This window comes from Purpureocillium takamizusanense, chromosome 1 (genome assembly GCF_022605165.1).
Source record: "Purpureocillium takamizusanense chromosome 1, complete sequence".
NCBI lineage: Eukaryota > Fungi > Ascomycota > Sordariomycetes > Hypocreales > Ophiocordycipitaceae > Purpureocillium > Purpureocillium takamizusanense.
Window position 1 is genome coordinate 3,284,996 of NC_063068.1, and position 26,229 is coordinate 3,311,224.

The 26,229-nt window shown below is 60.2% G+C and overlaps 4 protein-coding genes across 4 annotated transcripts; 1 reads left to right on the forward strand and 3 right to left on the reverse strand.

The window, feature by feature from the left end:
- The first annotated feature begins 3,133 nt into the window (after positions 1-3,133).
- CAT1 (Catalase) lies at positions 3,134-5,421 on the forward strand. The gene is made up of 2 exons (XM_047981931.1): positions 3,134-3,526; positions 3,589-5,421. Exons 1-2 carry the CDS (start codon positions 3,355-3,357, stop codon positions 4,905-4,907), a joined length of 1,491 nt encoding a protein of 496 aa, XP_047837892.1. The 5' UTR covers positions 3,134-3,354; the 3' UTR covers positions 4,908-5,421.
- Positions 5,422-7,462: 2,041 nt separating this feature from the next.
- JDV02_001042 (uncharacterized protein) lies at positions 7,463-8,515 on the reverse strand (the record flags this gene model as incomplete). The annotated part of the gene is made up of 1 exon (XM_047981932.1): positions 7,463-8,515. The coding sequence occupies one exon, from the start codon at positions 8,513-8,515 to the stop codon at positions 7,463-7,465; it is 1,053 nt and encodes a 350-aa protein (XP_047837893.1).
- A 7,651-nt stretch (positions 8,516-16,166) lies between these two features.
- Positions 16,167-19,442, reverse strand: JDV02_001043 (uncharacterized protein). Its single transcript, XM_047981933.1, has 4 exons — positions 18,398-19,442; positions 17,266-18,340; positions 17,020-17,190; positions 16,167-16,948 (listed from the first exon to the last, which is right to left on the reverse strand). Exons 1-4 carry the CDS (start codon positions 18,754-18,756, stop codon positions 16,331-16,333), a joined length of 2,223 nt encoding a protein of 740 aa, XP_047837894.1. The 5' UTR covers positions 18,757-19,442; the 3' UTR covers positions 16,167-16,330.
- A 1,822-nt stretch (positions 19,443-21,264) lies between these two features.
- On the reverse strand, positions 21,265-25,786 carry PDE2 (3',5'-cyclic-nucleotide phosphodiesterase). Its single transcript, XM_047981934.1, has 4 exons — positions 24,500-25,786; positions 23,568-24,413; positions 22,912-23,504; positions 21,265-22,853 (listed from the first exon to the last, which is right to left on the reverse strand). Exons 1-4 carry the CDS (start codon positions 24,669-24,671, stop codon positions 21,813-21,815), a joined length of 2,652 nt encoding a protein of 883 aa, XP_047837895.1. The 5' UTR covers positions 24,672-25,786; the 3' UTR covers positions 21,265-21,812.
- Positions 25,787-26,229: the final 443 nt, after the last annotated feature.

Sequence of the window (26,229 nt, forward strand, 5' to 3'; positions counted from 1 at the left end):
ACGGCAAGGTCATCACCGTGAGCTCGCCGAGGTCGAACATGGAACAACGTTTCAGTTCTACTACTGGGTCGACACTACGGATGGGACAACGGCTGAGAAGAGACCAGAAAATGCGCAAGCAGAACACCGAACGACCCGTCGAGTCATGGAAGGGAGCAGAGCGAGTAGACCGAGATGGCCCCAGGCGATGGCCGCTCGCGGCTTCAGAGGACTCACGGGGAGCCGCCAGGAGCCCATGTACACGGGCATGGGTCAGGATTTCCGGAACGTTAGTACTAAACTTGGCAGTTGCACGTCTCGAAGAATCTGCAAGTGCCGACAAGGTACGGTGTACGTGGCGTGCCAGGGAATTTCCGGGTTGTACCCGCGTGAAAAGGCTCTAGTACGTAGTTACATGGCGTCGTCGTCAACAACGACGGGTCATCGTACGACCAGGGATGGAGCGCTATTTGAAAAAGCCATTCTTCTTCATCCTTGGGGCGACGACGACAATACTGTATTGTGTATATACCGTCTAGGGTGTAGTACGGGTACTCTACTGCTGTGGTGCAATCTTGCAGTACGTACTAGGTACTGACCTTGCAAGGAGAAAAGAATTCCTCGTCGGACATGGACCCCAGCAAGGGTGGTCGCCGTCCTGAGCAGGTGACAACGTGACGCGGACGTGTCGCACGCACGTCGGGCAGACGCGACCGCGAAAAGCGCCGGATCCCGACGCCCATGGTGGGTGGCGATGGGCGGTGGGCGGTGGGCGGTGGGGTTGCGGGAGCGAATGTCGATATCGATGTGATGCTCCATCGAAAAAGCACAGCGGCACCAAGACGGTCGACCGGCAGCTGGGGGACAGACTGGGCTGGGTAGTTAGCGCTTTGCCGCATCCGGTATGTGCCAGCGAGCCTGGCCACAGGGCGGCAACCAACGACGTCAGGCGGGGCAGACATAGATGAGGGAGCGGGAGAGTGAAGACTGTCTGTTGGAGTCGACTGATGATGCTCGCGCCTAGGGTGCATGGCGCAAAGCCCCGAGAGGCCAGTGAGGCGATGACGAGTGGTCTGCGCAGGTCCGCCCGTGCAACGGCTGCGGTCAACCCGTCGCGCAACTCGACTGCGGGGTACAGGACAATGATACCATGGCTGTACTACGTGCCGTGTCGTGCTGCAGCGGAGCGCCAAGTGCGGTATCACGACTTACATAGCGGCGCCGGGGGGGGCTGAAGCACGACGCAGCTTTGAATGTATGCTTATTTGGCCACATGATCCCCCGGCTGCCGTCGCACATGCGCCAGCTGGGGAAAGAAATCGACGCGAGAGCCCGGACGTCGGACACTGGGTAGGTAGGGAGTTTATGCCCGACGTCGTCGTCTGCTCTTGAGCGTCCCGTCCGTCATACAGCATGTAACCCCCCTCAAGCACGCAGCCATATGCAGCAGAGCGCGAGCGTCAAAGTACGGCGTCGTCGCGCCCTCTGGACGTCACTCGAGCGGTGGGAACGGAGGCAACGGCGCAGTACAGTACAGTACAGCATCGTCTTGCTCTGATTTGAGGCCCTCGCCTCGTCGCACTTGTCTCGGGGTTTGGCCCGATCCCCCTCGGGCCTGTCTCGCGGGAGAGGACGTGGGGGTGGGTGGATGTCATCGGAACAGGCGGGCGCCGCTGCCGGCATCCCCCTCCCCCAGCCGCCAGGGAGCGCTGGCCACTCTAGTATCAGTGCTTTGCAATGGCTGCCATCGCCTCGTCCTTGGCCGGAGCCCACGGCCTGCCGTCCGGGCTTGAGAGGGGTCAGAGGGAGAGACCGTTTGGATTCTGGTCTGCCGGTGCTTATTCCTGCTCGCTGAATGGGTGGCGGAGAGGGGGGGATCGCGAGCGTGAGAGCGAGAAATGATATGGAATCCGCCGGTGCCGAGTAAGCCCCAAGCCGTGCACCAAGGAAATCAGGTCATACGAGTACGTTTTAGTTTCTCAGCCCCAAACGACGGTCCTGCGGGCAGGCAAATGCGCTCGAGCTGCGAGGCGACCGCACATGGTGATACTACACACAAACGTACATATGTACGCACGGCGCAGTGCGGGCATCGCGGGCGAGCGAACTGCGGGGCCGGGCCTGGACGAGGGGCGGGGGCCAAAAAGTCGAAAAGTCAAAAAAGTCCAAGAGTGGTGATGTCGACAACTGGACGAAGCCAGGTTGACTGCTTGCATATGCCTGGCCGACCATTGGCGGGAGGAAAAGAGGGACAGAGGGCCCCCCAAGAGCCCACCCCTGTGCGCCCCGCCGCCTGCCCGTTTACCGACGTAGCGATTTACGTAGCACGTACGTACGCAGCGGCAGCTGTGCAGGGTTGGGCCCATCGGTTGAAAAGTTAGTAGTACGTTGGTGGGTGCGTTTCTGCCAAGAGACGTCAGGGTTGGGCCTGAGAGGCGCCTGCCCGCCCAGAGCCCGGTCGCTCGCCTGTTTCGCCGCCAATGCCGCGGCACCCGATGTGTCGCTCGCTCCTGCCCCGGCTGGGCGTAGACAGTGGGCAGTAGGTACGTACGTACCCAGGCACACACCACTCATCACCTAGTGATGGCCGGCGAGGCTGTTAGCCATTATCGGACGATGAGAGCGATGCGGTTGGTTGGCGGGATCCCGGCGCCGGGGCTAACAGGGGCAGGCAAGAGCTCCCCTCCCATCCCATCCATCCCCCCTCCAACCCTTGCCGTCTGCCACGCTGCGGTGCAACCGCCATCACGGTGCGGCCGTGCCACCGCCCGCGTTGGAACTATAACTGAGTAAATTGTACCTGGGGTACGTACTATCGTACCTCGCCAGCCTCGCCTCTGCGAGGTCTTGAGGTACGGATGCCAACTGCCCTCGTTATGTATACGCACCCGCGGTCAGAGCAGAGCCTACCGCCAAGTGTTACTAGTATTTACCAAGTACCAACGTTCCCTACTGTGGTCCCTGACGTAGTACTAGGTAGTAAAATATCCCATGTGTCCATTCCACCGGGCAGACCCTCCTCGCATCTCGTCTAGCGCCGAGTGTCCTTAGTACCTTACCTATAGTACTAGGTACCTACACTTAGGTAGGTACATACCTACTTAGGTACGTTGCGTTCGTTGGTCGTTTCCCCCAAGCCAGTTTCCCAGTGGCGGCTACCTCCTGCCCTGCCCTGGCGACGAGTGTGCGAGTACTAGGTATATAGATCCCTCCACTCCTCCTGCCCCAAGCTCCTCATCCGCTCTTGCTCCTTGTGTGCACTTTCCCTTCTGGCAACTCGTGATCACGACTCGGGCCATACCGCGACTCAAAGAGCTCCTTGACTTATCTCAGTGTACTCTCACTCATCACTCCACGTACACACAGCTCGCCGCAATGGGTGCCAACGAAGCCCCTGCTTCCACCTACCGCTATGACGAAAGGCCCGTCTACACCACCTCCAATGGCGCTCCCGTCAACAACCCCTCGGGCTGGCAGCGTACCGGCGCCATGGGGCCCCTCCTCCTCCAGGACTTCCATTTGATCGACCAGCTTGCGCACTTTGACCGTAGGCCTATCCCCTCTTCCTCACTCTCGTCCCATTTGCAGTCGCTGACAGCGGAACCACAGGCGAGCGCATCCCTGAGCGAGTGGTCCACGCCAAGGGTGCTGGTGCCTACGGTGAATTCGAGGTGACTCATGATATCACCGACATCACCTCCATCGACATGTTCAACAAGGTCGGCAAGAAGACCAAGTGCGTCACTCGCTTCTCGACCGTGGGCGGCGAGAAGGGCTCGCCCGACTCCGCCCGCGACCCTCGAGGCTTCTCCACCAAGTTTTACACCGATGAGGGCAACTGGGATTGGGTCTACAATAACACGCCCATCTTTTTCATTCGGGATCCCACCAATTTCCCCATCTTCATCCACACCCAGAAGCGCAACCCCCAGACCAACCTCAAGGATGCCACCATGTATTGGGACTACCTCTCCACTCATCAGGAGTCCATCCACCAGGTCATGCAGCTCTTTTCGGACCGCGGCACGCCCTACTCTTACCGCCACATAAACGCCTATTCTGGACACACCCATAAGTGGACCAAGCCCGACGGCTCCTTCGTGTACACCCAGGTCCACCTCAAGACGGACCAGGGAAACAAGACAATGACGAATGCTGAGGCCGGCAAGATGGCCTCTGAGAACCCCGACTGGCACACGCAGGACCTCTTCGAAGCTATCCAGAAGGGTGACTATCCCACCTGGACCGTCTACGTCCAGGTCCTCACGCCCGAGCAGGCCGAGAAGTTCCGTTGGAATATCTTCGACCTGACCAAGGTTTGGCCGCAGAAGGAGGTTCCGCTGAGGCCTATCGGCAAGCTCACCCTCAACAAGAACGTCGAGAACTACTTCGCCGAGATCGAGCAGGTTGCCTTCTCACCTTCTCACCTGGTCCCCGGCGTGGAGCCTTCGGCAGACCCCGTCCTGCAGTCGCGCCTGTTCTCATATCCTGACACCCACCGCCACCGTCTGGGCACAAACTACCAGCAGATTCCGGTCAACGCCCCGCTGCATCCCTTCAACCCATTCCAGCGAGACGGTGCTATGGCCGTCAACGGCAACTACGGTGCCAACCCCAGCTACCCCAGCTCTTACAGGAAACTCACCTACACGCCCGCCCCTCCCGTGAACACGCACGACCAGTGGTCGGGCGCCGCGGTCCACGCGCTCTTCCAGGAGGTCAACGACGACGACTACGTCCAGGCCAAGGGGCTCTGGGACGTGCTCGGCCGAACCCCGGGCCAGCAAGACAACTTTGTTGGCAACGTTGCCGGCCACTTGAGCGCCGCTCATCAGGACACTCGAAACCGGACATACGACATGTTCTCGCGCGTCGATGCCGCTCTTGGAACGGCCATCAGGGAACAGACGGAGAAGCAGGTCAAGTAACGGAAGCTGCGCTGTCGGCGACGCGATGATGAATGTGCCATGAGACGACTCTTGATATACTTTTGCAATCGGTTACCAGATGGAGATTAATTTACCGAGTAACACGTCAGATATCTGTTAAGGTTGTGAATCTTCGTGTCGATATTGCGTGGTGATGTTTGTCCCTCAATGCCAAAGTGGGGACAAACAGGTTCCAGGTCGTGTTGTCTTGCCTTGCTTTGTGTGCGAAGAAGCCCTTGGGCATCAAATATGCCTGCTTCATTACGTTGAGACAAGTCGGGCGTGATAGGGAGGGGCTGGCTGTCCGAGAAGTCGGTTGTGTCAAGACTAACAAACTAGTAACTCATAGGGGGCCACGCCGCACGGCGAAGGGGGAGCAGGCACACACAAGCAGGACGAGGTCATTTCACGTGCGGGCCGGGAGTGCGTAGGCAGACGTTTTGAACAGTATTTGGTGTTCATATTAACTAATAGGGCGACAACTAGAGAAATAACTTGTTGTGCGTGAAGAGACAGACGAAGCCCCCGAAGGGAGGGTGACAGAGGGGGTTGGGCGAGAAACGAGAACGAAAGCCTTTCCTTTTCTCACAACCAGACGCCCCCCTTTTCATCATCCCCCTCCTACGGGGATCCCGACCAGAGCGGCTCGCTGCGCTTGCCCTCCTTTCCTGGGTCAAGTTCCCAGGGCTTCGCTCGCCCGTCATCCCTGCCGCCAGGGCAGGTCTGGGGGGGTCGAAACAGTCAGTAGGGTGGGTGGGTGAGTAATTTAGGTATCCTTTGCAGAAGAGTTTGTTTTATGAGATTTTCCTTTTTCCTTTTCTTCGCTCCCCGTTTCCTTTCCCGTTGATTCGCAAGCGAGGTGTAAGGCTAAATACCCCCCCCTCCCGGCGCGAGAGCGCGCGCGGAGATTAAAAACCAGCATCTCAAGACTTGGGGGGGGACAAAAGCAGGGGGGACAACAGGGCACGCACACATGCACCGCGCAGCGGCCCAGGGGCAGAGCACGGGAGGTCGCGGACCACCGTGTTGCCCGCATGTGGCGGAAAGCCCTGCCCCCAGTGCCCGCACTCTTCCAGGAGCACATCCCCCATCTCGCGAGAGACGGAGGACGGGGCACTGGGTGATGTAGTGAGATGTGCTACATATGATCTCGTGGGCCGTAACAAGGTTCGATGACTGGTCCCGACCCGGTATGAGTGGCGATAGAACAACCAAGACACTGCTAGTGATCGCATCCGATGCTAGGTTCCTCTCTGGCTAGCGGAGAGAACGTAGCATCGGGGACCATGTATGCAATGGTCTTCGCGTGGCTGTGTCAGGGGCCAGGGTCGGGAGCTGTGCAGAGGCACCGTTCAAGTCCATCAAAAGGGTACGACCCATGAGAAAAACAACATCAAAGAGGCTCGCACATCGTCTCCGCGCAGCGGAAGACAAGATGTCATATCCAGCTCTTCGGTCGTTCCCAGCAGATTGATCAATTTCCTGGTACATGCCGCATAATCCGTCTAGTTGATTACTAGGCAACACTCGATTCGAAGACAGTCAGCGCCCGCCGACTTCGGATTCGTATTCCGGATACTTCCTTCGTCGGTCAGGCCAAGCACGTGTCTATTGACGGCTCCTCAGAAGGTGTCGATGGCTGAAACCAGTCCAGCTCATGCTTCGATCGAAACAAACTCAGGCATTGAGCGGTGATAAATTGTTGGAGACGGCGGCGACTTGGCTTCAAGCCAGGTCTTTCTTTGCCCCATCAATTGTTCCGTCATCGTTGCTCAATGAGATTGGGTCATGTTCGTTCGTCGAATCGTAAAGAGTCGTCGCGTATTATATAGGCGCAACATGATCGAGGTCCAAAAAATAGGGACGATTGTGAGCCTGGGGCGACAGTCGTCTAAGCCGGGGTATCTACCGAGGAAAAGCCTCCAGAATGCCATTTGTGTCCAAAATGTAAAAGAAAAGAATGTCGTGGAGAATCGAAGTATGGCGAATCCGTGGGAGCCTGTCATCGGGCTATGCCGAGATTGTGCATTGCTGCATTCCTCTTATCTTTAACCCAAAGGAACCAACCGCTTAAAAAGAAAAAGGAAAGCGAAAAAAAAATTGCATAGAAAAAAGAAGGACAAGGTCGCAAGCCGCTCGTGTCTCATGGTCCCCGCCCAGTGTGTGAATATGCTTCCAAGGTGCCCGCCGCGGATCCAGTCCATGCTGTGGTATCGAGGGTTGTAACAGTCCCATGACAGGGATAGCGATTGCGATGATGTTGGGGGTATTGCGCTCACGCTAAGTTGCGCGAAGAAATGAGTCAGGCCTCGTCAGACCATCCCCAGACAAGTGTGGATATTTGTCGAGTTGAATGAAACTCCGTTCCCGATGCAAAAGAAACGCCGTACTCGTGATGCCAATGTCGCGTGAATGATGAAGCTCTATATCGCTGTCAAGACGTTTGGTTGTGATGTAGGACGCCCCCGGCTGAACAGTCCCGTCCAATGAGTGGCGCAGTGGCCTCATGATGTCGTGACTGCGGGATAGCTGTCCTCGGTGGCGGGCGTTCGTTGTCACATGATGGTGGCGTATTCTTGGTAGCGGTCCCAGCCGAAGTTGCCCATGCCGGCCATGCCACCCATGGGGCCCATGCCTCCCATGCCGATGCTGCTGACGCCACACTGAGACGGTGCCAGCATACTTGGGAGGGGTAGAGCCGGGATCGGGGCGGTGACCGGCGCCGTGCTGAAAAAGAACCCAGCTGTGGAGTGCGGCTGGCTAAAGGCCGGCGACGGAGACGGGATCTGGACATCGCTCATGGCCATGTTGGCCCAGACAGGCGTGGTGTGGCTGGAGTCGGCAGATGTCGATGTGACGCTGGGGCTAGAGGGAAGAACTCTCCAGGCGTCGACGGCGGGCAGCGAGGCGGGTTGAGACCACAGGCTGTTGATGGGTGAGCTGGGGAGCAAGGGCGGCTGGCGGACTACGTCGACGACGCGGGGCGGGGGAGGCAGCAGGGGCTTCATGAGGCCCATGAGGCTGGCCTTGACCTCCTCGCTCTTGCCGCAGAGCAACTCGCCAGCACCCTCCTCCTCGAGACCCTCGAGAGCCGAAACATGGGCGCGGAAGACGAACTTGTTGATTGCCTGGACAAAGTCGTCGTGGAGCTTCTTGCATTGTTGCTCCTTCTCGGACCATTCGTACGTGTTGGCCTTGGCGTCAACGCAGTGAATCTCCTTGTGATACTCGACCAGGGCATCGATGGAATCCGTCGTCAGCTTGTAGGCGACCTCGTTGCGCAGCACCATGTCGACGTGGACGATGTAAGCCTCGATGTGGATGAGCTGGTAGCTGAAGAGGTTCTCGAGGGGATCCTTGGGCATCTCAACGTCGGGGAGCTTGGGCAACATGAGAGAGGCCAGTGTCCAGATGGCGTTGGGCGACGAAAGCGTCTCGGCGAGGCATCTTTGATGTTGCGGGACGCTGTTGAGGGGGCGCTTGACTCGGTTTATCCGCTTGAGCGTCTGCGTGAGCCACGGCTCGACCTTGGAGCCAAGCACGACGTTGACTGATGAGGCGCGCGGGGCGAAGGCGGCGGCCGACGCAGGCAGGAGCTGCACGGGCATTGTGGAGCTGGTTGTTGTCGTCGTCGTCGACGTCGACACCGTCCTCGGGGGTTGGTGGGCGGTTGCGCTGCGGGGCGGCGGTGGCCTGGTAGACTGGGTGTGCCGGTTCTCGTCCCTCTGGTCGGCAGGGAGTGGCGCTCGGGGCGGGCGATCGTTGGCGGGGTTGTCGGGACGGTGCGCGGACGGAACGGGGCGGGCAGAGAGGGAGGGCAGGGACTCGAAACAAAGGGTTGCGAAGAGGGCACTTGAAAGAGAAGAGGCAAAAAAAAAAAGGCGAGAGGGAGGCGACGGTGCTGAGCAGGGAAAGACCTTGTCGTGGTTGTTTGTCGGTGCTATATCGCCTGCTGAGCAGCCGCGGCCGGGAAGAAGAGAAGGGCGGACGAGGGTGTCGTGAGGAGAAGAGGGAGGTGAGAGGACCGGGGATGGAGGGGAGGGCTGCGCGGGTGAGTTATACCTTTGATGGAGCCTTTCGTAGCACCTAACGTTACCGCCCGGCCTATTTTAGCGGTCGTTGCGCCCGCTGATGTGGACAGGGAGCCGAGGAGCTGGATGGACCTGGCAAAGGTGGTCGCCGGCAGCGGGCAGGGCAGGGCAGAGCAGGGCAGGGCAGGGCAGGGCAGCCCACCCGCCACCCGCAGCAGCAGCAGCTGTGCTGGTGCATGCATAGGTGTGGTCCATGGTGCATGCAGGTGGCGGTGGTGGTGGGGGGGCGCCCGGGTGGTGCGGAGGGCCCGTCTCCAGCAACTTGAATGGAACCTACAGTCCCTCGTACAGGTACTTCGTACCTACCGTCAACCTACTAACCTAGTAGTACCTAGTAGTAACATGAATGCCTAGCACCGGCGATGCTGCAAGTGCTGAGTGAGTGAGTAAGTTACTGGCGCTCTCAAAGTGGTGTGCGAAGTCACCTCCGGCCTGATGCCACAGGGACGGAATGCATGTACTGTACCTTGGGAACTTCCAACCCGGCTCCATCGCACCAGCACCAGCGCCAGCGCCGACGCTCGCCGCACGCCTCTCCACCGCGCGCCTGCAGGCGTCGCCCGATGGGTGTCGAGGCCCTCGCTCGCGAGAGAACTGGACGCATAAGGCAATGTACTATACCTTGGATACCTTGTCTTTGTGTTGTTGCCGCTGGCGTTGGCCGCCCGCCCTGCCTTGTCTCCATCGTCAAGCCGGCCTCCAGCTTCCACCGACCATCACGGCGCCGCCACACTCTCTCCCGGGTGGCCCCGCCAAAGGCCCTTTCCTCTCGCCCCTCGCACTGGCCGTCGACAATGGAACCCGGACCTGACGGCCAAGGCGACTTCCGGTGCTGCTGCTGCTAGTACTGCAGCCAGCGCTCCACAACATGGCTGTGCTGATGCGACCTGCATATCCCGGTTCCAGTGGTGCGCCGTCTCTGCCGACGACAACCAGGACGAGTCCCTGCCCGGAGCGCCCATGCCGCTTCGTGCGTATTAGTCTCAGCTGAAAGGGCGCATCGCATCCAATACGCCACGCCACGCCACGCCCGCCGCCCACTGAGGCAAGCCTGCCCTGTCCAATGTATCCGCTGTCCAGGTACGAAGTAGGTACCGGTAGGTAAGGAACGTCTGTCGACAGCGTCGACATGATGCAATTTGCTGTCTCGCGAACATTTCGAGACGAGAGACGCCAAGGCCAGAGCCATCACGGCCCACGGAAGCTGCGGAGCCAACGGCCATCCACGACGTCAAGCGCCTACTCTCTCCGAAGCCAAGAAGGCCAGAAGGGGTGGCCGGCCGGTCCCCCTCTGGTCTCGGCATGCCTTTCCAGGCCCTCAGTCAGCTGCCGCCCTGGAGCGAGACCAAGACCCGTCCCCACGGCGCTTCCTCGAACGTTATCGTGTTCCAGGAACCTGGAGCCGTGTGGCTGGCCCAGCACCGTCCGCGCCTGGATTCAAGAAAAACACCATACTTGAGTTGGAACTTCCCTAGACCACCGACCCTGCGTATCCCAATTCCTCACCGTCGATTGTGAGAGTTGACATGCTGGGGTGTCTGCCTCGTCGAAGCCACATTGAACCACCACCATATTGGTGGGCTTGCGCCGTCGCGCAGCCAACGGAAATCCACACCCAACATGTCCTCAAACTCGCGTGCCTTGTACGAATCGTACTCCTGAGCAAACCATACAGGCCAGAATGGTCAAGGTGTAAGTCCCGCCGGGCGCAATAGCGTTGCTGCTCCGCTTATCATGCACGTTGTGGCAAGCCGGAGTCAAACCGTGGCCGAGTAAGCCATCTTGGCGGCACGCAGAGTCCATATAGGCGCCAAGTTGCAACACGGAGATGAGCACAATGGACCAGGACCCATCGACTCCGAAACTTCCCCCTTGGGGAGAGCTGCCCGCCCCCAATAATCGTTCACCCTGGTGACTCAGGACGCCAGACTTCCGCATAGGGCCTGACCTTGTCCCCGTGTCCTGGGGATGGGATGGTAGGGACCCATGCCGTGTCAGCCATTCCTCCCGGCCGCGGTCACTAATGAGAGGACAACTTCGACGTCTGTGAGGATGACTTGCATACATATTGTCCACATCTGGCACCCACGCTGTCGGCCGCGTACACAGGATACGAGGGTGCAACTCGAGGCGGGCAAGCACCGCATGCGGGAGGCACGCTTGCCAACTGCGAGTGGGTGTCATCAAACTCAGGACGTCTTTAGCATTTCACGTACAGGCAGCTGCGGATGCAAAGTTGGGGTCTTTGGATGGCCGGCCGGCCAGCCGGACTCGAGGCTGCTTCCATTCGTACCAGGCCCGAAACTCCTTGGGTCGGCCTGAAGCATGGCAATCTTCTCTCGCCCTTCGGGGTGTAACGCTGAGATCGGCCTGTCGATTTTGTGCGACGGCCCCATCCCATCCCTCTTGGGACAAGCCGCTCCCTAGGGCGCGGTTACTCCCTCGCCGCCGGGGCCAAAGCATCCAGATGCCGTGAACTTCGCCCGTCGTCAGCGAGGCGATACTCGACGGTGGTTGGGCAATGTCTTTCAAGGTCCCTGTAACGGGTTTGATGAGCCCGGCCCCGGCGTCCAAGGGGAGGACGGGGTAACGCGGGGACTCGCGGCAGAGTGAGGACTGGATTTGGCCGCTTGTTCAGGCTGGGGAGTCTGAAGAAGGGGGCGTGGGAAGAAAATGGCGATGGAAGGTTGAGGGCAGATGGGCGCGAAGTGAGTGGGTGGTCTCGTACTATGTTGTCAGAGGGCCTATCCATGCTAGCAGCGGCTGTGAGCTGAGAAGGTTGCCAGACGGACAGGGGCGCCTAGAGTTGCTGATTGGACATGGCGTCCAAGAGAGGATGCGAGGCACCGGCCAGAGGGTGGTGTTGGGGTGGAGTTGCACAGCATGAGGTGGAGTTGCCCGACAGGAGCGCGACGCGCACTCAGCGTGATTGGCTCCTGGCTGGCTGGAAAAGGCCAATCACCTCTTGTAAGTCGACTTTGATCAGATGTCGAGGCTTTGGTGATGGCGCACCGTCTCGAGCTTCAAAAGTCTGAGCGGATCCCTTAGCGTGAGGGGCTGCTGGATGCTCTTCCGTTGGCCGAGCCGAAAGAGCAATTATGTTCGTGCAGAGAGCAGGGAGCCGGGCCGCCGCAGCATCGAGCAAGCCAAGCAGGGAAGTCATCAAGGGGCCGCCAGGCCATGATACCCCAGCCGTCGATCTGATAGTCGGCGATGCTGTCGCGGAATGTCTAACGAAACGAAACGGCGACGGAGCATTCCCTGCCTGCTCCGTCTGCATGTCCATTCGAAGGGCTGTTGTTGTTCAAGCCAGTGGCGGGCCGCCGTCGCACAACCGGGGCCAGTCGAACAACGTCTGGAACTTCTGCCAGGCTTCGGTGCTCGCTCGGCGGCAGTTGCGTGGTTGCATTGCCAACCCTTTCTCGACCTACGGAGTACATACAGTACGTAAGCTAAGGTAGGTAGTAGCGGGGGTGAAAACCCCGGCGTCTCGTCTCGCCTCGTCGCGTCGCGTCGCATCTCAAGAAAGGTGAGACTTGTGATTCTTCTGCACATGCATCCATGCATGCACTCCGTACGTGTGTGCGACGTCGGCTGCGCTAACCGGAGTCTGCGTGGTGTGCGTGCGGCGTGACTCGCTTTGCTTCTGCCTGGCCCAGGGAGGCGACTGCCGCTGGGACTGTCAGGCAAGGCTTGTTGCGTCCGTCAGTCCGGTCGTCCATCATGCTTCTCCGGGGTCAAGCATCGACCATGTCTCCTCCCGCTGTCGATGGGCGGGCGGCGGATGCAGACGGAGATGGCAGCAATACTACCTTTGATATGATGCAAGGAGCTAGGTCTCGGCGGCTTTGACGGAGCGCCGGCATTGAACCAGGGTGGAGTGCAGACATCCGGGCTTCAGCTACCAAAATCGTGCGCGTGTGCCGCGACCAAGGCCTCAGCCAGCACGCCCCTTCCCGCCGCCGCGCGCCTCCTTCCCAGGTTTCAAGGTTGCCTCTCGGTCGACTCTTTGGGGCGGAAGGCACGGCCGACGGTGATGTTACGCGCCGCCCATTCATTGCAGCGGTGCGTTTGATGATCCCTTTCGGCCGATCCATGGCAGCCGCTACCCATACCTACACTATCAGGTAGGTGCTGCTGTAGTACCTACCTGGGCTACCGACAATGTTGGAACGTGGCTGGCCGGGCGCTGACGGCAGGTTCCTTCCTTCCTTTTCGCCAAACGTGCCCCCCCCCCCCCCTCCCTTCTTGACTTGAGCAGGGTACGATGCTCTGCTCACTCGCCGTTCCTTGTTTCTTTCCCCTTGGTTCTGCTTGGCCCCAAAGCTGCTGCCTTGGCCCGGGCGGTAACTAAGGGGCGCCCGATCTGCACCTATGCCGCGCAAGGCGGGCAAGGTCGAGCTTGCAGAGGTGCGCTCATCAGCACAATGGTTGCGTTGCAGCGGCGGCCCCGCGCGACTGCCGATGTTCGGGGCGGGTTCTGCCATCGACGCAGGAGTACCTTGGGCACCCCGTGTAGGTACCGGTACAAAGTTTACAACTGTAGTAATACGTACTGGAATTGTGGCATCGTCGGTTGATGAGCGCTCCAGGGCTCCCTGGGACCTTACAGCAGGCCTGCCGGGATCCTCCCCCACTGCCCGTACCGTGCTGCCGGAAACTGGAGCCTTGGACGAAAACCGGCCTGGGCGGGCGGAGCTACGGCGGGAGGGATGGAGCTTGGGCGGGCATACAGGCACTTACTCATCAACAAGCTCAGGCACGGCAGTGGAGCCGAACAGCGACCGCTGGGACGATGGGACGGTGGACGCCAGCACCCAGGAATAGTGAGGCGCGTCACCGCCACCTGTGCCACAATGCTAGTGAGTCCCCCGCCCGGCCCGTGCCAGGCAACTCGATATCTATTTTTGGGCGGACCCAACAGCACAAGGCAGCTCACAGGCAACATGGCATCATCATCATCATCGTCTTCATCGAGTCAACCATGATGGCTCCACGCTGCGTCCCTGCATGCATGCACTATGCATGCATGCCTGCATGTACCGAGATGATTTTTTTTCTCTCCCCTTACTACCTGGCAGTACTGCCCTTTGTCTCTTGCAAGATCGGCCTCCCCCCGCAGGTCTTGACAGCTTGGGACGTCTCTCTCTGCGCCAAGGGAGGCAGCCCGCGGGTAGCGTTCTGCAAGGACACGCCTAAGGTCGCCGCCCGACCGGCCCTCCGGCGGGCCCTCCAGGCTGACAAGAATAGAGATCCGAACCCCGACCCCGGGGAGGTTTCACGATGCGCTGGTCGCGGGCGATGACGACACGTGCAGCACAGACAGACATACGAGGTGGACAAAAGTTGGGGACACGAGAGAGAGAGAGAGAGAGAGAGAGAGAGAGAGAGCTTCGCTCTTGGTACGTACAAAGTACATACTGTAGGAAGGAGGTAGCACAACAGTAGGGCACGGCAGATGGTGTTGCGTGAGGCGTCGTTGCTCGTGACGCAAGGACGCGGCATGAGGTCACGAGATGCAAGGACTTGCAGCCTGCAGAGTGGCAATGTCTTTGGCATGGTGCGTCGATTCGACAGCTCGCTACCCCCCCCCCCCCCGCCGGCCATTTGATCCGTCTCCTGACTCTGACTACGCACTACGTGCGAACAACAAGCAAGCAAGCAAGCAGGTAGGAGACGCGGCCCCGGACATGCATTAGCCAAGACATGGGGGGAAAGAAAAGGGACGTCGCTTCACTCAAGCCCGTGGACGGCGAGGGCAACAATTCCATCAGGGGGCCACATGATTGCTTCTGCCTGCCACTCCAGTCAAGTGGACGCTGACCCCCGTCCCGAGCAATCCAAAATCGTGGTCTGTCTCTGCTATCCGCGTCCAAACAGACGAGGGCCACGTGCCGCCCGGGGTGGCGAAAAATTGAACATGCCTCTTAGATCCCCCTTGCCCCTGCCTACCCTGCGCGCGAAAATCCGCACTCGCACAACCATGAAATGCCATTCTCGGACCGCTTTCCCCAGTCAGTCTGCAGCGTCGGACAACGGCAGTAGCGTGCGTGCGTATTCATCAGAGGCGACACACGAGTGTGTGTGCTTGAGCCACGATCAGATCTGTGCAGGGAGGTAACCAGCCGGCCAGCCAGCCAGCCGCTACGAACGGTGAGGATGTCAAATTGTCTGTGGCGTACCGTATTCATTGTCGCACGAAAGAGGAGCAACAGCCTCGGTGTTCTTCCCCTAGGTCTCGACTGGGAACAGGCCAACACCCACAGTAATAAGACAGGGCAAAAGAGAAAGACCCAAAAAAATTCGGGAAAATGGCGCGCGCTTGCATCTGCCTGTCTGCGCCCTTTCCTTGCCCCATGCCACACGTCACGATGCTCGCTTCTTCGGCTCACAACCCCATTCCTACCCATGCGCAGCTGGGTGAGAGCTACGTGTACTGTAACTACCATCTTGCATGCGTCCTGCAGGTCCGCGAGGCTCATTGTGCGTCTCTCTCTCTCTCTTTTTCTGTCTCCATCTCTGCCTCTCGCTTCGGCGTCTCCGAATGCCTGGGATCCCCCCCCCTGGTCAACATCGTCCTTGGCCCGCCCGCCGCCCAGGCTTGTGGCTGTGCACCGCCACATCTGGCCCCCCCCCCCCCTGTACATACCGTAGACTTCACAGTGGTCGGAGTAACGTCAGTTACGTACTACGCAGGGCCTGTAATAAACCGTGCAGCGGCGGCCCCCTGGCTCTCCCCTCCACCCCGCATTCTGACGTCGCCGTCGTCGGTCGCCCCGCGTCCTCTCGTCGTCCGTCCGCCCGTCATCTATTTACGTTACTACCTCGGTGAGATGAGCGCAAGCGCCGGACCCGACTAGGTAACTGGGTATTTTCCTTGACCATATCGTCCCGAGGCACCTAAGAGTCTCTAGTACGAGTGACGTGACCTCCGGCATGAGTCGAGGGATCGCAAAGCGCGTGAAGGCATCCACCCCGCTTTCCGGCTCCGCATCGTAGCGGCACGGCGTCGTCGTCTTGGTGTCGTGGGCGCGCGCTCTCTTTCTCTCTCTCCTTGCCCCCTTGAGCACCGTCTTCACAGTAATGCTCATTGCGGAAGCTGCATCTTCTCGTTCGCCTTCACACAGTGTCACGCGAGAACATGGCAGAGAGAAGCCACGCGGCTCACCTTGAAGATTGAGCGCGTCTGCCGCAACGATCCATTACACTGTACACTCATTTCGACGCACCCGGGTATCCGGAAAACTCGCTACCATATTCTTCACTGATATCACGCACATGCTGATCGCCCTCTCCCTTTCCGTTGCTGCCCGGGGTTGGGGCAGGCCCGGCCTACTTGAGCTCCCTCGCGATGCCTCGCGAGATCCAGTCGGCAATCGACATGACCGTCACCATCGGGTTGACGCCGCTTGCGCTCGGAAACACGCTCGCGTCTGCCACGTACAGGTTTTCATGACCCCAGACCTTGCCGTTCGGGTCCACAGCGCCCGAGCCAGGGTTGCTGCTCATGCGACATGAGCCCATTTGGTGCGCCGACACGAAGATGGAAAAGGGCGGCTTATTGTCGACCTTGCGCAGCTGCTTCAGCCATGCTGCAAACGTGGGGTCCGTAAACTCGGGGTCTTTCCCGGAAACGTGCTGCCTCTGGCGCTCGCCCCCGTCGTCGGGAACGTAAGGTTCCAGGCCGCCAAGATGTGCCCGGATCTCCGTCGCGCCAGTCACATAGCAGATCTTGGCCAGAGCCTGGACACCCTCCAACGTGTGGTCCCGGTCGAAGTCGGACGTGGTGTAGTCGACGCGCGGGTCACCCGTCTTGGGATCCGCATACACGCGGCCCGAGTCTCGATCTCTGGTCAACGCAACCCACGTGTTGAGGTAACGGTATTTGAGACTCAGGAGCTTAGCATCCAACGCGCCGTACCACGGCTGCATGGCGTATGTTGAATACGGCTGAGGCAAGGTCAGCAAAGCACACTCTAAGCTGATGGGGGGGGGGGGGGGGCGTTCCGTCTTCAACGTACCACCATGCATGAGGGCTCCAGCTTCACGCCGTGGCCCTTGCCATCCAAGTTCTCAAACTCGTCGCAGTAGCTGGTGATGATACCACCCTCCCATGGCCGCACATCCTCCTTGAACGTTGCGGAGACGAAGTTGACGGGGTGGAGGTGCAGGTATTTGCCGACATTCGGATTCTAAGCATCTTGTCAGCCAAAGCCAAAGAAACCTCTACGTACACGCCGTCGTTGACGTGTTGCCACGCTACTCACCTTGACGCCACTCTTCTGCAGGATCGTTGGAGTCCACAGTGAGCCGCCGGAGATGATGACCTTCTTGGCTTTGATTCGGACGGTGCGCTGGGTGCGAGAGCTCAGTGGTGTGTGTAACTGGCCATTTGAGTCCCTCGAGGTCCAGAGTCCCTCCACACCCGTAGCGGTGATGCCGTCCGAGGCAAAGGTGATGCGCCGCACCTCGAATCCCTCCATAAACTCGGCGCCAGCGTCGCCAGCGGCCGGTAACCAGGCCACGGCAGGGCCGCGCTTTTCGGCCGAGCCACAACCAAGATGGCACTGGCCGCAGTAGTGCTCCTTGCTGGCCGTGTTCTGCTCAACGGAGTCGGCTTTCCATCCGAGCTTGCTCGAGCCGTCCAGCAGCACCCGGTTCCTGTGGTTGTGGCGGATGCCGCTTTTACTGGCACCGATGAAGTCCCATACCCGGTCTTGGCAGTCGTCGAAGTCGGACGACTTGAAGAGTGGGAGGCCCTTGGCGGCCCACTCCTCGCGAACAAAGTCTTGCAGACGGAAGCAAACGCTCCAGTTGACGGTGCCGCCGCCACCCCATGCGCCGCCGGAAGCGATGCCGGCGCTCGTGTTGTCTGTCATGGTGACGCCGCCGTGGTCGTAAAGGTACTTGGCGCCGGCACTCTGAGTCATGGGCAGCTGGGAAGGAGGAAAGTAATAACCCTTGTCGACTACGATGACCTTGTGGCCAGCCTCGGCGAGGTTCTTTGCGGAGACGCCACCACCACAACCAGAGCCGACGATGACCACATCGGTAGCAATCTCATGCACGCCGTCACCTTTGCCAACCTGGATGAAATCGTAGTCGTATCCGTCGCCAGCCTTCCAGTTGACGGGCACGTCCGTGTAGCCGGAGAGGGAGCCAAAGTAAGGGCTGGACACGGCGTGGGCCTTGTGGGCTGCTGTGACAAGAGCCTTGGCGAGCATCCTGAGGCTGGACAGCCTAGACTGTGACCAGGACCTTATGATGGCCTCGCGATTCTTGACGGGCTGCTGGGTGACGGGACTCCAGTAGCCAGTCAGAAGGAGGCTACCATAGTGAGTGCTGGTGAGATGTGTCAACGCCCTGCTCTTCATGCCGTTGCTTAAGCGGACGTCTTACCCAAGGAGGTTCATGACTTTGGCAAGCTGCTTCCTCTGCGGTGCAAGTGCCAAGGTATTGAGGACGTCAAGACGGAATCCCTTATCATCTGAGGGGCGGTATCGCAAGAACTCCTTGAGAGCATCGCGGGATGGCGCTTCCAGCAGCGACCCGGTCCCGCGATCCAGGAGCTTCTCGTACTCAGATGTCGACAAGGTCAGATAGGCCTTTTCGCTGAACATGGAGGCCTCCGCGACAGCGGGGATGATGCCGTCTAAAAGGGCGAAGAAGGTCTCCCACTGCTCGACCGTCATGAAGTCGCCGGATGGTGGGTCGGGCATGGGCGTTGCCACCGGCGTGTGCTCCGCGGGCAGGTCCATGATGTACTATGGCGGGTGAGTGGTGAGGGTCTTGTTGTACGTTGGGTCCAAGCAAGGGCCTCGAGGATGCTCGAGTCGTCCCAGACGGCGTCCCTCTGCTTTATTCAGGCAGAGATGCCAGCGGGCACCACGTCTCGGCAGGACGGAAGGATGCTGGAGCAAAACCAGAGGCGAGACGAGACGAGAAGTCCACCGGGAGGGGTGGAGCTTTGATGGGCGCGCTGGGGACCTGGGGTCACTGGGTATTTATGTGGCAGCACGCAGGGTTTCGGGACGGGAACGACTTGGCTGCCCCGTTCGGTAGCTTTTGGTGTGGGCAGGGGAGCTGTCTCGCTCGATCGGATCACCAACACCCCCTTGGCGCTAGAACCGGTCTGGCGTCAGGCCACCGGGCGGGCGGGGGGAAGTGGGCGTAACGGCCAGCGGCGAAGGAAGGGGCCGCGCCGGGGCCGCGCCGGGGCGAGAACTCGGGCGTGTGAGAAGCGCAGGGGAGAGGAGACGGGAGCTTGATGCGACGCGACGCGACGCTTGCCAGGCAGCTTTTCTCCAAGGTCCGGGCGGGCAATGCACGACGATGAGGGCGAGGCGACTTGATAAGAGTGCGACTGGCCCGCTTCACGAGACGAAGAAGGAACGCCGCAGGTTGATCCTGCCGCTTAATCACCGACAAAAGATGGGGAACTGGGGGAAGGGAAGGCGGGATGGAGGCGACTTCTTGCCAGCCAGCCAGCCAGCCAGTGCACGGCCGTCCTGCCTGCCCATGGGATCCTAACCCGATTCAGAACCTCCAGGCTCACTTCCCCACACTCGGCAAGGCAGGTGGGGGGGGGGCGGGGGAAGAGGCTGTTTCGATTCCCTACCTTACTTCCCCTCGGCCAAACCAGCCTACGATACTACATAATACATACATACATCTCAGCTTTGCACAAGTAATCCACCCAAAAAGCCGCCCGCTCCCACTGTGAGCGCCCCTGCCTTACCTGGACGACTACCTGCGCTACTACCCATGCCATGCTGGCCTCCCTCCAATCCGCACCCCAGACGTCGACGCCACGGCGCGCTTCAACTGCTGATGCCGAGGTGCCCCAGTTTATTTCCCCAGGCTTGTGTCGCCCGCCGCCGCCGTTGTCGACAGGCTGCTACCCGTCATGGGCAGGCATGCCGAGGCAGAGCGGGCACCGACCAGGCAGGGCTGGGCGACCGGACGAGACGCAACGCGACGCAACGCTACCCCGATCAGCGAGCGAACCTATAATCAATCCCCGGCGGTCGACGGCGCCGCGCACAGTTGTCACTGTCATGGCTTTCGTATGTTATCTGGGCGGTACGAGAAGCAAAGCAACCCGCCCGCTCGCCCTTTGTCAAGAGCAGCAACTGCTCCCCGGTTGCTCCCACGCCGCCGCCGCCGCCGCCATCACCACCCCGGTCCCGCCGCCAAAAGGCTCCTCCGTGGCGGCGTCCGTTCGTTGCTCCGTCTCCGGTCCCAATGACCTGGGTGTCCCCAGCAGCCCTGGAGCAGCTTCTCACGCAATCCCAGACCAGACCGGCCTGGTCCGAACATACGATTTCCAAGCCGATTCTTTCACGTATGGGCAAGGTGAGATTATCCCACGCTTTCCCAGCTCAGGATCTAATAAACAGGATGTACGGGTCCCTCAGCTCAGCACTTACACGGATCAACAACCGTAGCCATAACCCCCAACTGCTATTGCCCTTCCTCCCCCGCGCTGCCGCTCGGGCCGCCATCCTGAGACACAGGTGACAGCATCTTGCACTTCTTTTCTTCACTCGAACAGTGGCCCCCGAGTCGTAGACTAGCCGTTCAATGACTTCATGACGGTAACTCTCCACCCCTCCTCTCCTCGCAAACGTATGTCGCCATCCCATGTTCAAGTTGCCTCCCCCCCTCACCCTCAATGCAGGGACGGGAGAGGGGCGAGACGGAGGAAGGCAAGCGCATATGCATGCATGCATACGAAGTACACAGAAACCTCGGCACCGGTGGGGCAAGATTATCTTGCCGGAATCGTGGCCAACAGTCCCAGCATCCCAGGTTTCAACAACATGATTTTGAAGCACTCACCCACTCCGGGCGCACCGGAGCAGCAAGTCCCGGAAAGACGCCGACTTCTCCGCGTGCGGGCGCGGCTCGATACCGGGGACCCAATCGGCGCCCCAGGGGCCTTCTCCGCACTGCACTACAAGGTGGGTGGGTGTCGTCGGGTCGGACGGGCCACCGTTGTCCCGCCGCCCCGTTCGTTCGCCGCAACGGCTCGACCACCACAAGACAAGACACACAAACAGTCAGCTTGTTGCTCCGGCGTCGTCGGCAACGGTGCGTGACACAAGCCTTTCAACAAACAATATCTGTCGTGTGTGCCTAGCGCGCCTGCCTACCCATAAAGCCCGTTCGGCCAACGCCGCCCCCGTGGCAGTTATTCCAATCATGACACATGCACAAGTCCATGTCGTCCGCGCATGGATGGGCCTGGAAAAAACATTCATGGGCTTCCCGAAACAAAGACATCTGATTGTCCTCTACCTGCACAGCGCTGTTTGGTATTTCCTTCCCTCGCCCCGTCTGCCCAACGTGCTGCTGCCGTCGCGGCAGGCTTCGTGGCCGTTGCTCATTCATGCCTCAACCAGGCGCTGGCTCTCCCAGCCGCCGTGCCTGTCTCCCGAATGCCGCACGCAAACGCCGCCCTACTCAAACACCTTTTTCCAGAATCCCAAACATGTACACGGCTTGCCGGCCGTCAAGTCTCCCAAAGTATAATGTACACGTATTCATGAGCCTGCCGGCGTGCAAACCACGCCCATGAGTTTGGCAACCAGGGGGGCGCTGCAACGGAGCGCCTCATCGCGGGCTTGCTTGCCCAAGCCCGTATGCCAGACCCCCTCGGCATCGTACCGAACAGCTCATGAGCCACGGTAAGCAGCGGCATGGCCATGCAACTGCCACCGTTCGCAGATGCTTGGCAAGGGTCCTGTCAGCCCCCCTCGCGCGCTTGCTGCCAATGCCAACCACATCCGGTCATCTGCTGGTCCGCCACCCCTCATGTTGGCGTGTCCGCACCCGCCACTGAAGGGTTAGAGCCCTTGTTTCGCCGGAAGAAGGGGAAGTCCTTCATCCTGAACCGACTGGGCTTCTTCTTCAGCGACTTGCCCTCGGCCTTGCCTATGCTGCCGACGGCCAACGGTCCTTCCTCGCTTCGCCCGTTCTGTCGTTGAGAGGCTGCCGTCGGGGAACTGTGGTTGCTCGTGCCGGGACGAGGAGAGCTCACACCCGGAGCACTGAGGGTCCTCTCCATCGAATCGTTGCTGACAATGCTCGTGCCCTGTGTGCTGGGCGACAGAGCCGCCTTGCCGGTCGCTGCGCTCGTAGCCTGCGACTGCCAGTCGCCCGCGAATGCTCCTGTTGCGCTCCCATCCGTCGCCTCGCTGCATCGTTGCTGCGCTGACGGAACCGACGTCTTGCTGTCCGCCCCGCTATCGCCCCGGTTTCGGTTGCTGGTTCCGTCGCCGCCCGCCAGGTCAAACGACAAGGGCAAGCCATTGGGGCCCTTTCGCTCCTCGGCGCCGTGTAGCGCCGCCGCCGTCGGGAGTGGTTGCTCGCCGTGGCGCTCGACGTCGTTCATCGCCGTGGGCGTGCTGTCGCTCTCTGACACGCCATCCGTCATGGCGCGTGGGCTGCCAGCCGGTTGACCTTGTGCCTTGGAGCCGTTCTCGGCATCGGCCACGAAGCTCCTCGTCCGTGGGGAAAAAGTACCCTCGCGGTGTGCTCGTATCCTGTCTGCATCGGTCCTAAGCTGGCTGGCCTTTGCCTCCTGCACTTTGTGCTCGAAAAGGATCTTATTCGTTTCGAGCTCTTCCACTGTGTACCGCATCGCGGGCATGATGTCGGCCACGCCTTGGAACAAGGGGATCGCAAACATGTTCATGAAGCCGAGCTGAGCGGTTGCCAGCGAGATCAGATCCTTTTTGGGAGTCGCCATAAGCGACGTCTTGATCTGCAGTTCATCCTCCATAGAAGCCTGTCGAGAGAATTCTTCTGCCAGGATGTGCATCCACTGAAGAGCAGTGCTGTGTTTCCTTGCCTGTGGACGGTGTTAGCTCGGAGTCTCCGTCACCTCACAGTCCGACACATGAACTCACCACGTTGCTGATGTCTGCACACTTGATCAGGAGCGAGCAAGCCAGTGCCTTGGATTCCTCCTGCTGACGGCCGTTCCAGCCCTCGGTGCTGTTGTTGTGATGTAGCTTTTCCTGTACGTCCCCTAGTTTCTTCATGTAGTCGAAGTGAAGGCCCATATCCGTGGCGAGAATTGAGCTGATCATAAGGTTGCGCATCTTCCGGTCCTCGAAAGCCGCAGGCCAGTATCGACGGAGAATCTGAGAATAGGCGGCGCAGTGGAACGACTCCAACACAGATCGATCGTTGTAGAGCTGCGCCAAGGGGGCGTTGAGCGTCGAGAGAAAGCCGTTGTTCACACCCGGGTGGCCGACATCGTGACCGATGGCCGTGATGAGGAGGGTCAGCGACTCAAAGGGGCTGAGAAGTGACGCCAACGGGGACCGGTCGGCCGGCTGACTAGATTTTTGGGCCGCAGAATATGCCGGCAGAGCGCCAATGTGGACGAGAAAGTTGAAGGTTGCCTGCAACACATCCACGACGTGGCGAAAGTTGTGGTAGGGGACGAAGCTGTTGTATGCAGCACGACAGGCGACCAAGAAGCTGATGAGTTGATCTGAGAAGACATGTTAGCGGACATGTAAGCCCTACTGATTGTTGCCTGTCCGAGCTGCCTCACCTGTGGGAATCCGCCAGCGCTCAAGGTCCGGCACCGTCAAAGCGTGCTTGAACATGACCAAAGCGGCGACAAGGAGCTCATCGTCCGAGAAGGAATGCGCGCAAAAGTGCCACTCGCCAACAGCCACGGCGATGTCGGCCTGGCGCTCTGCCGAGACGGCGACGTGAGCACTGGCAATCTGCTGGCTCTCCTCGTCCATGCGGCAGATGCCATTCATGAGCCCCGAGACCATGGCCTCGCGCAGATAGGCAAAAGGCTTCTGCTCATTGACGCCGACCCAGGATCGCTTTCGGCCCTTGGCGATCTCCATCTGTGCCTGCTGCTCCCGCGCAGCATCTCTATGTGCCTTGTACGCGCAGATCTCGAGCGAAGTGACGCACTTGGCACTAAGCGGACTGACGATGACATCGACGGCTCCCAGGTCCAGGCATCTCCTTATCAGCTGGCGATGGAAGGCAAGGTTGCCAGCGTCAGTAGCGGTGGTGGTCTCGACGGCGCCATCTGTCATCTGCTGGCCAGGGGCGCAGACGACAGAGTTGGGATAGCTGATGAGGGGAACTGGAACGACAAGCCTTGACATGCTTCGAAGGTGGGCTTCTGTGATGATTTTTTGTAGCAATGTCAGGCCATAAAGCTCCTCGTCGGGCGTGTGGATTTCGGCGGTACCGGTCAAAGAGGGCGAGTCTGGTCTGTTGATGGAAGGGTGGGACAGCGTCCGGGGCTCTTGCAGGTGTTGGTCGTGTGGCGTATCCAGCAGAACCAGCGTCGGAGTCATATCCATCATTGAATCGTCTTGGAGCTCGAACAACTTGGACAAGCAAGAGTTGGCGGTAGCGCATACGTGAACTAAAAGGCGCGCAGACATAGTTAGCAGGCGACACATTGCAAGCGAGTTTGCGCGCTCCCGGGGCGCGCGAGGTGGTGCAGCGTACCGTCACCAAAGGCGTCTAAGAGTGGCTGGACCGTTTCTCGCAGGCCATCGTGTCTCGGGCCGGGAGAGAATTGCGAAGAGGCATCGCCGGGGGTGGCCTGGATGAGGCGGTCCTCGGCGGCTCCGCGATTGACATAGATGACATGGCAGGCGAGTCGGTCCATGATGTCCATGGTGGCAACGAAAAGCTACCAGTCTCGCGACTGGAGCACGTTGACCACACGGGCAAAGGGAGGGTCGGGCAGGGAGCAGCGCTAGTTTTGACGTGCGACGGTCGCTTCGAGAAGGGAGGGGGGGGGGACTCGACGGGTGTCCTTTTGGTCGGTTCGTGGGCGTGGAGGAGAAATTCGCACGAGTCGAGGCAGTGCGACGGCAGCACAGAGATGGCTGGAAGGGGCAGTCGCTTCGCGAACACGGCAGCCGGCGGGTGGTGCAAAGTGCGGTGCGCTCTCGCGGTTTCACGTCGGGCGCGGGGGGCGGCGGTGCGCAAGCGGCGGGATCGAGCGGATGGCCGCCGAGGGCGAGGCCGGGTTGCCGCAGACGACGATGGGCAGGAAGTAGAAGGCGCAGGCAGTGCCGAGTTGCGCGCGGAGAAAGACAGTGATGGGGTGGGCGAAAGGCGGCGGCGAGGCCGTCCAGACTGAGCCTGCTCGATTCGGGATTAGAAGAAATTAGGACGAAAAGTCGAAGAAACGCAGGCCCGACGACGAGTGTTGGGGATGGCGACGGCCAAGGCGATGATGATGCGTGGTGGCGGCCGAGTGAGTTGCAGGAAAGTGAAAAGGCGCGAGTGCGAGGGGGGGTGAAAGAGAGGCGGCGGCCGTTGCGCAATTGACTGAGTGGAAAGCGGAGCGGCAGCGCTGGAAAGGCAGATGCATAATAGATGGGCAGGGCAGGTGGATGGATGGATGGATGGATGGATGGCCAGTCACCAGCGGCGGGACCGGGACCCAGGCCAGGCCACGACGGGGACGGGAGTCGAGTCTGAAGGAGGAGGAGGAGGAGGAGGAGGAGGAGGAGGGCGGGTAAGGATGGTGGTGGTGTGACAAGGTGAGGAAGGTAAAGAGAGGTAGGTACCTTGGCTACCTCGTGGCACGAACCCTGGTATGGCTCTTCTCTTGCCAGCGGGGAGGGAGCAGGAGGAAATGGCTTGTCTGTTCGCGAGGTGCTGGGCGCTGGGGATTGTGTGGCCTCGGGCTGCGCGAATGGATGTGTGTGTGGTTTGTGTGGGATGGGAGGATGGATGGATGGATTGGCAGTGGTAAGTTAGTGGTGGTGGTGGATGGGCGGATGGACGGGGGGGTGGGAGCCTTTGGGAGACGCGAGCGCCTGGGGAACCAGCGGCGTCATCCAGAAGGGGACTGGAAGCACTGGAAGCCCTGGAAGCCGGCCACTAGCCACTCAGCGCCCGGGGGGGGGGGACAATACCTTGCCTGCCCTCGACCGGGGGAGAGGGGGCAGGGGGGCGGAATTGCGGGAGCTGGCTGGCTGGCCAGTTGGACCGCCAATGGGAAGAAGTTGGGCAGTGGATAGGCGTGCGTGTGCGCGCGTGTGTGTGTGCGCGCGCGCGCGGCCATGTGCGTGCTTGGGTGCAGTTGCGGGTACGTGCGCGCGTGCGTGTGAGCGTCCATGTACGGGCAGTATTTAGTACGAGTACGTACAGTGTAGGGGGTACAGTACGTGCCAGGCTGGAGGTTCGCGCGTGCCACTGAAGGGCCCGAGGTGCTGCTG

Excerpts from the sequence above, each read along its gene's own strand:
- JDV02_001043 (XM_047981933.1), bottom strand. The coding sequence starts at position 18,756 with ATGGACCTGCCCGCGGAGCACACGCCGGTGGCAACGCCCATGCCCGAC. Across the intron at positions 18,341-18,397 it reads AAAGTCATGAACCTCCTTGG|CACTCACTATGGTAGCCTCC; the intron begins GTAAGACGTCCG and ends ACATCTCACCAG. Across the intron at positions 17,191-17,265 it reads TGCAGAAGAGTGGCGTCAAG|AATCCGAATGTCGGCAAATA; the intron begins GTGAGTAGCGTG and ends CAAGATGCTTAG.
- CAT1 (XM_047981931.1), top strand. The coding sequence starts at position 3,355 with ATGGGTGCCAACGAAGCCCCTGCTTCCACCTACCGCTATGACGAAAGG. Across the intron at positions 3,527-3,588 it reads CCAGCTTGCGCACTTTGACC|GCGAGCGCATCCCTGAGCGA; the intron begins GTAGGCCTATCC and ends GCGGAACCACAG.
- PDE2 (XM_047981934.1), bottom strand. The coding sequence starts at position 24,671 with ATGGACATCATGGACCGACTCGCCTGCCATGTCATCTATGTCAATCGC. Across the intron at positions 24,414-24,499 it reads CTTAGACGCCTTTGGTGACG|TTCACGTATGCGCTACCGCC; the intron begins GTACGCTGCACC and ends CGCGCCTTTTAG. Across the intron at positions 22,854-22,911 it reads GTGCAGACATCAGCAACGTG|GCAAGGAAACACAGCACTGC; the intron begins GTGAGTTCATGT and ends CACCGTCCACAG.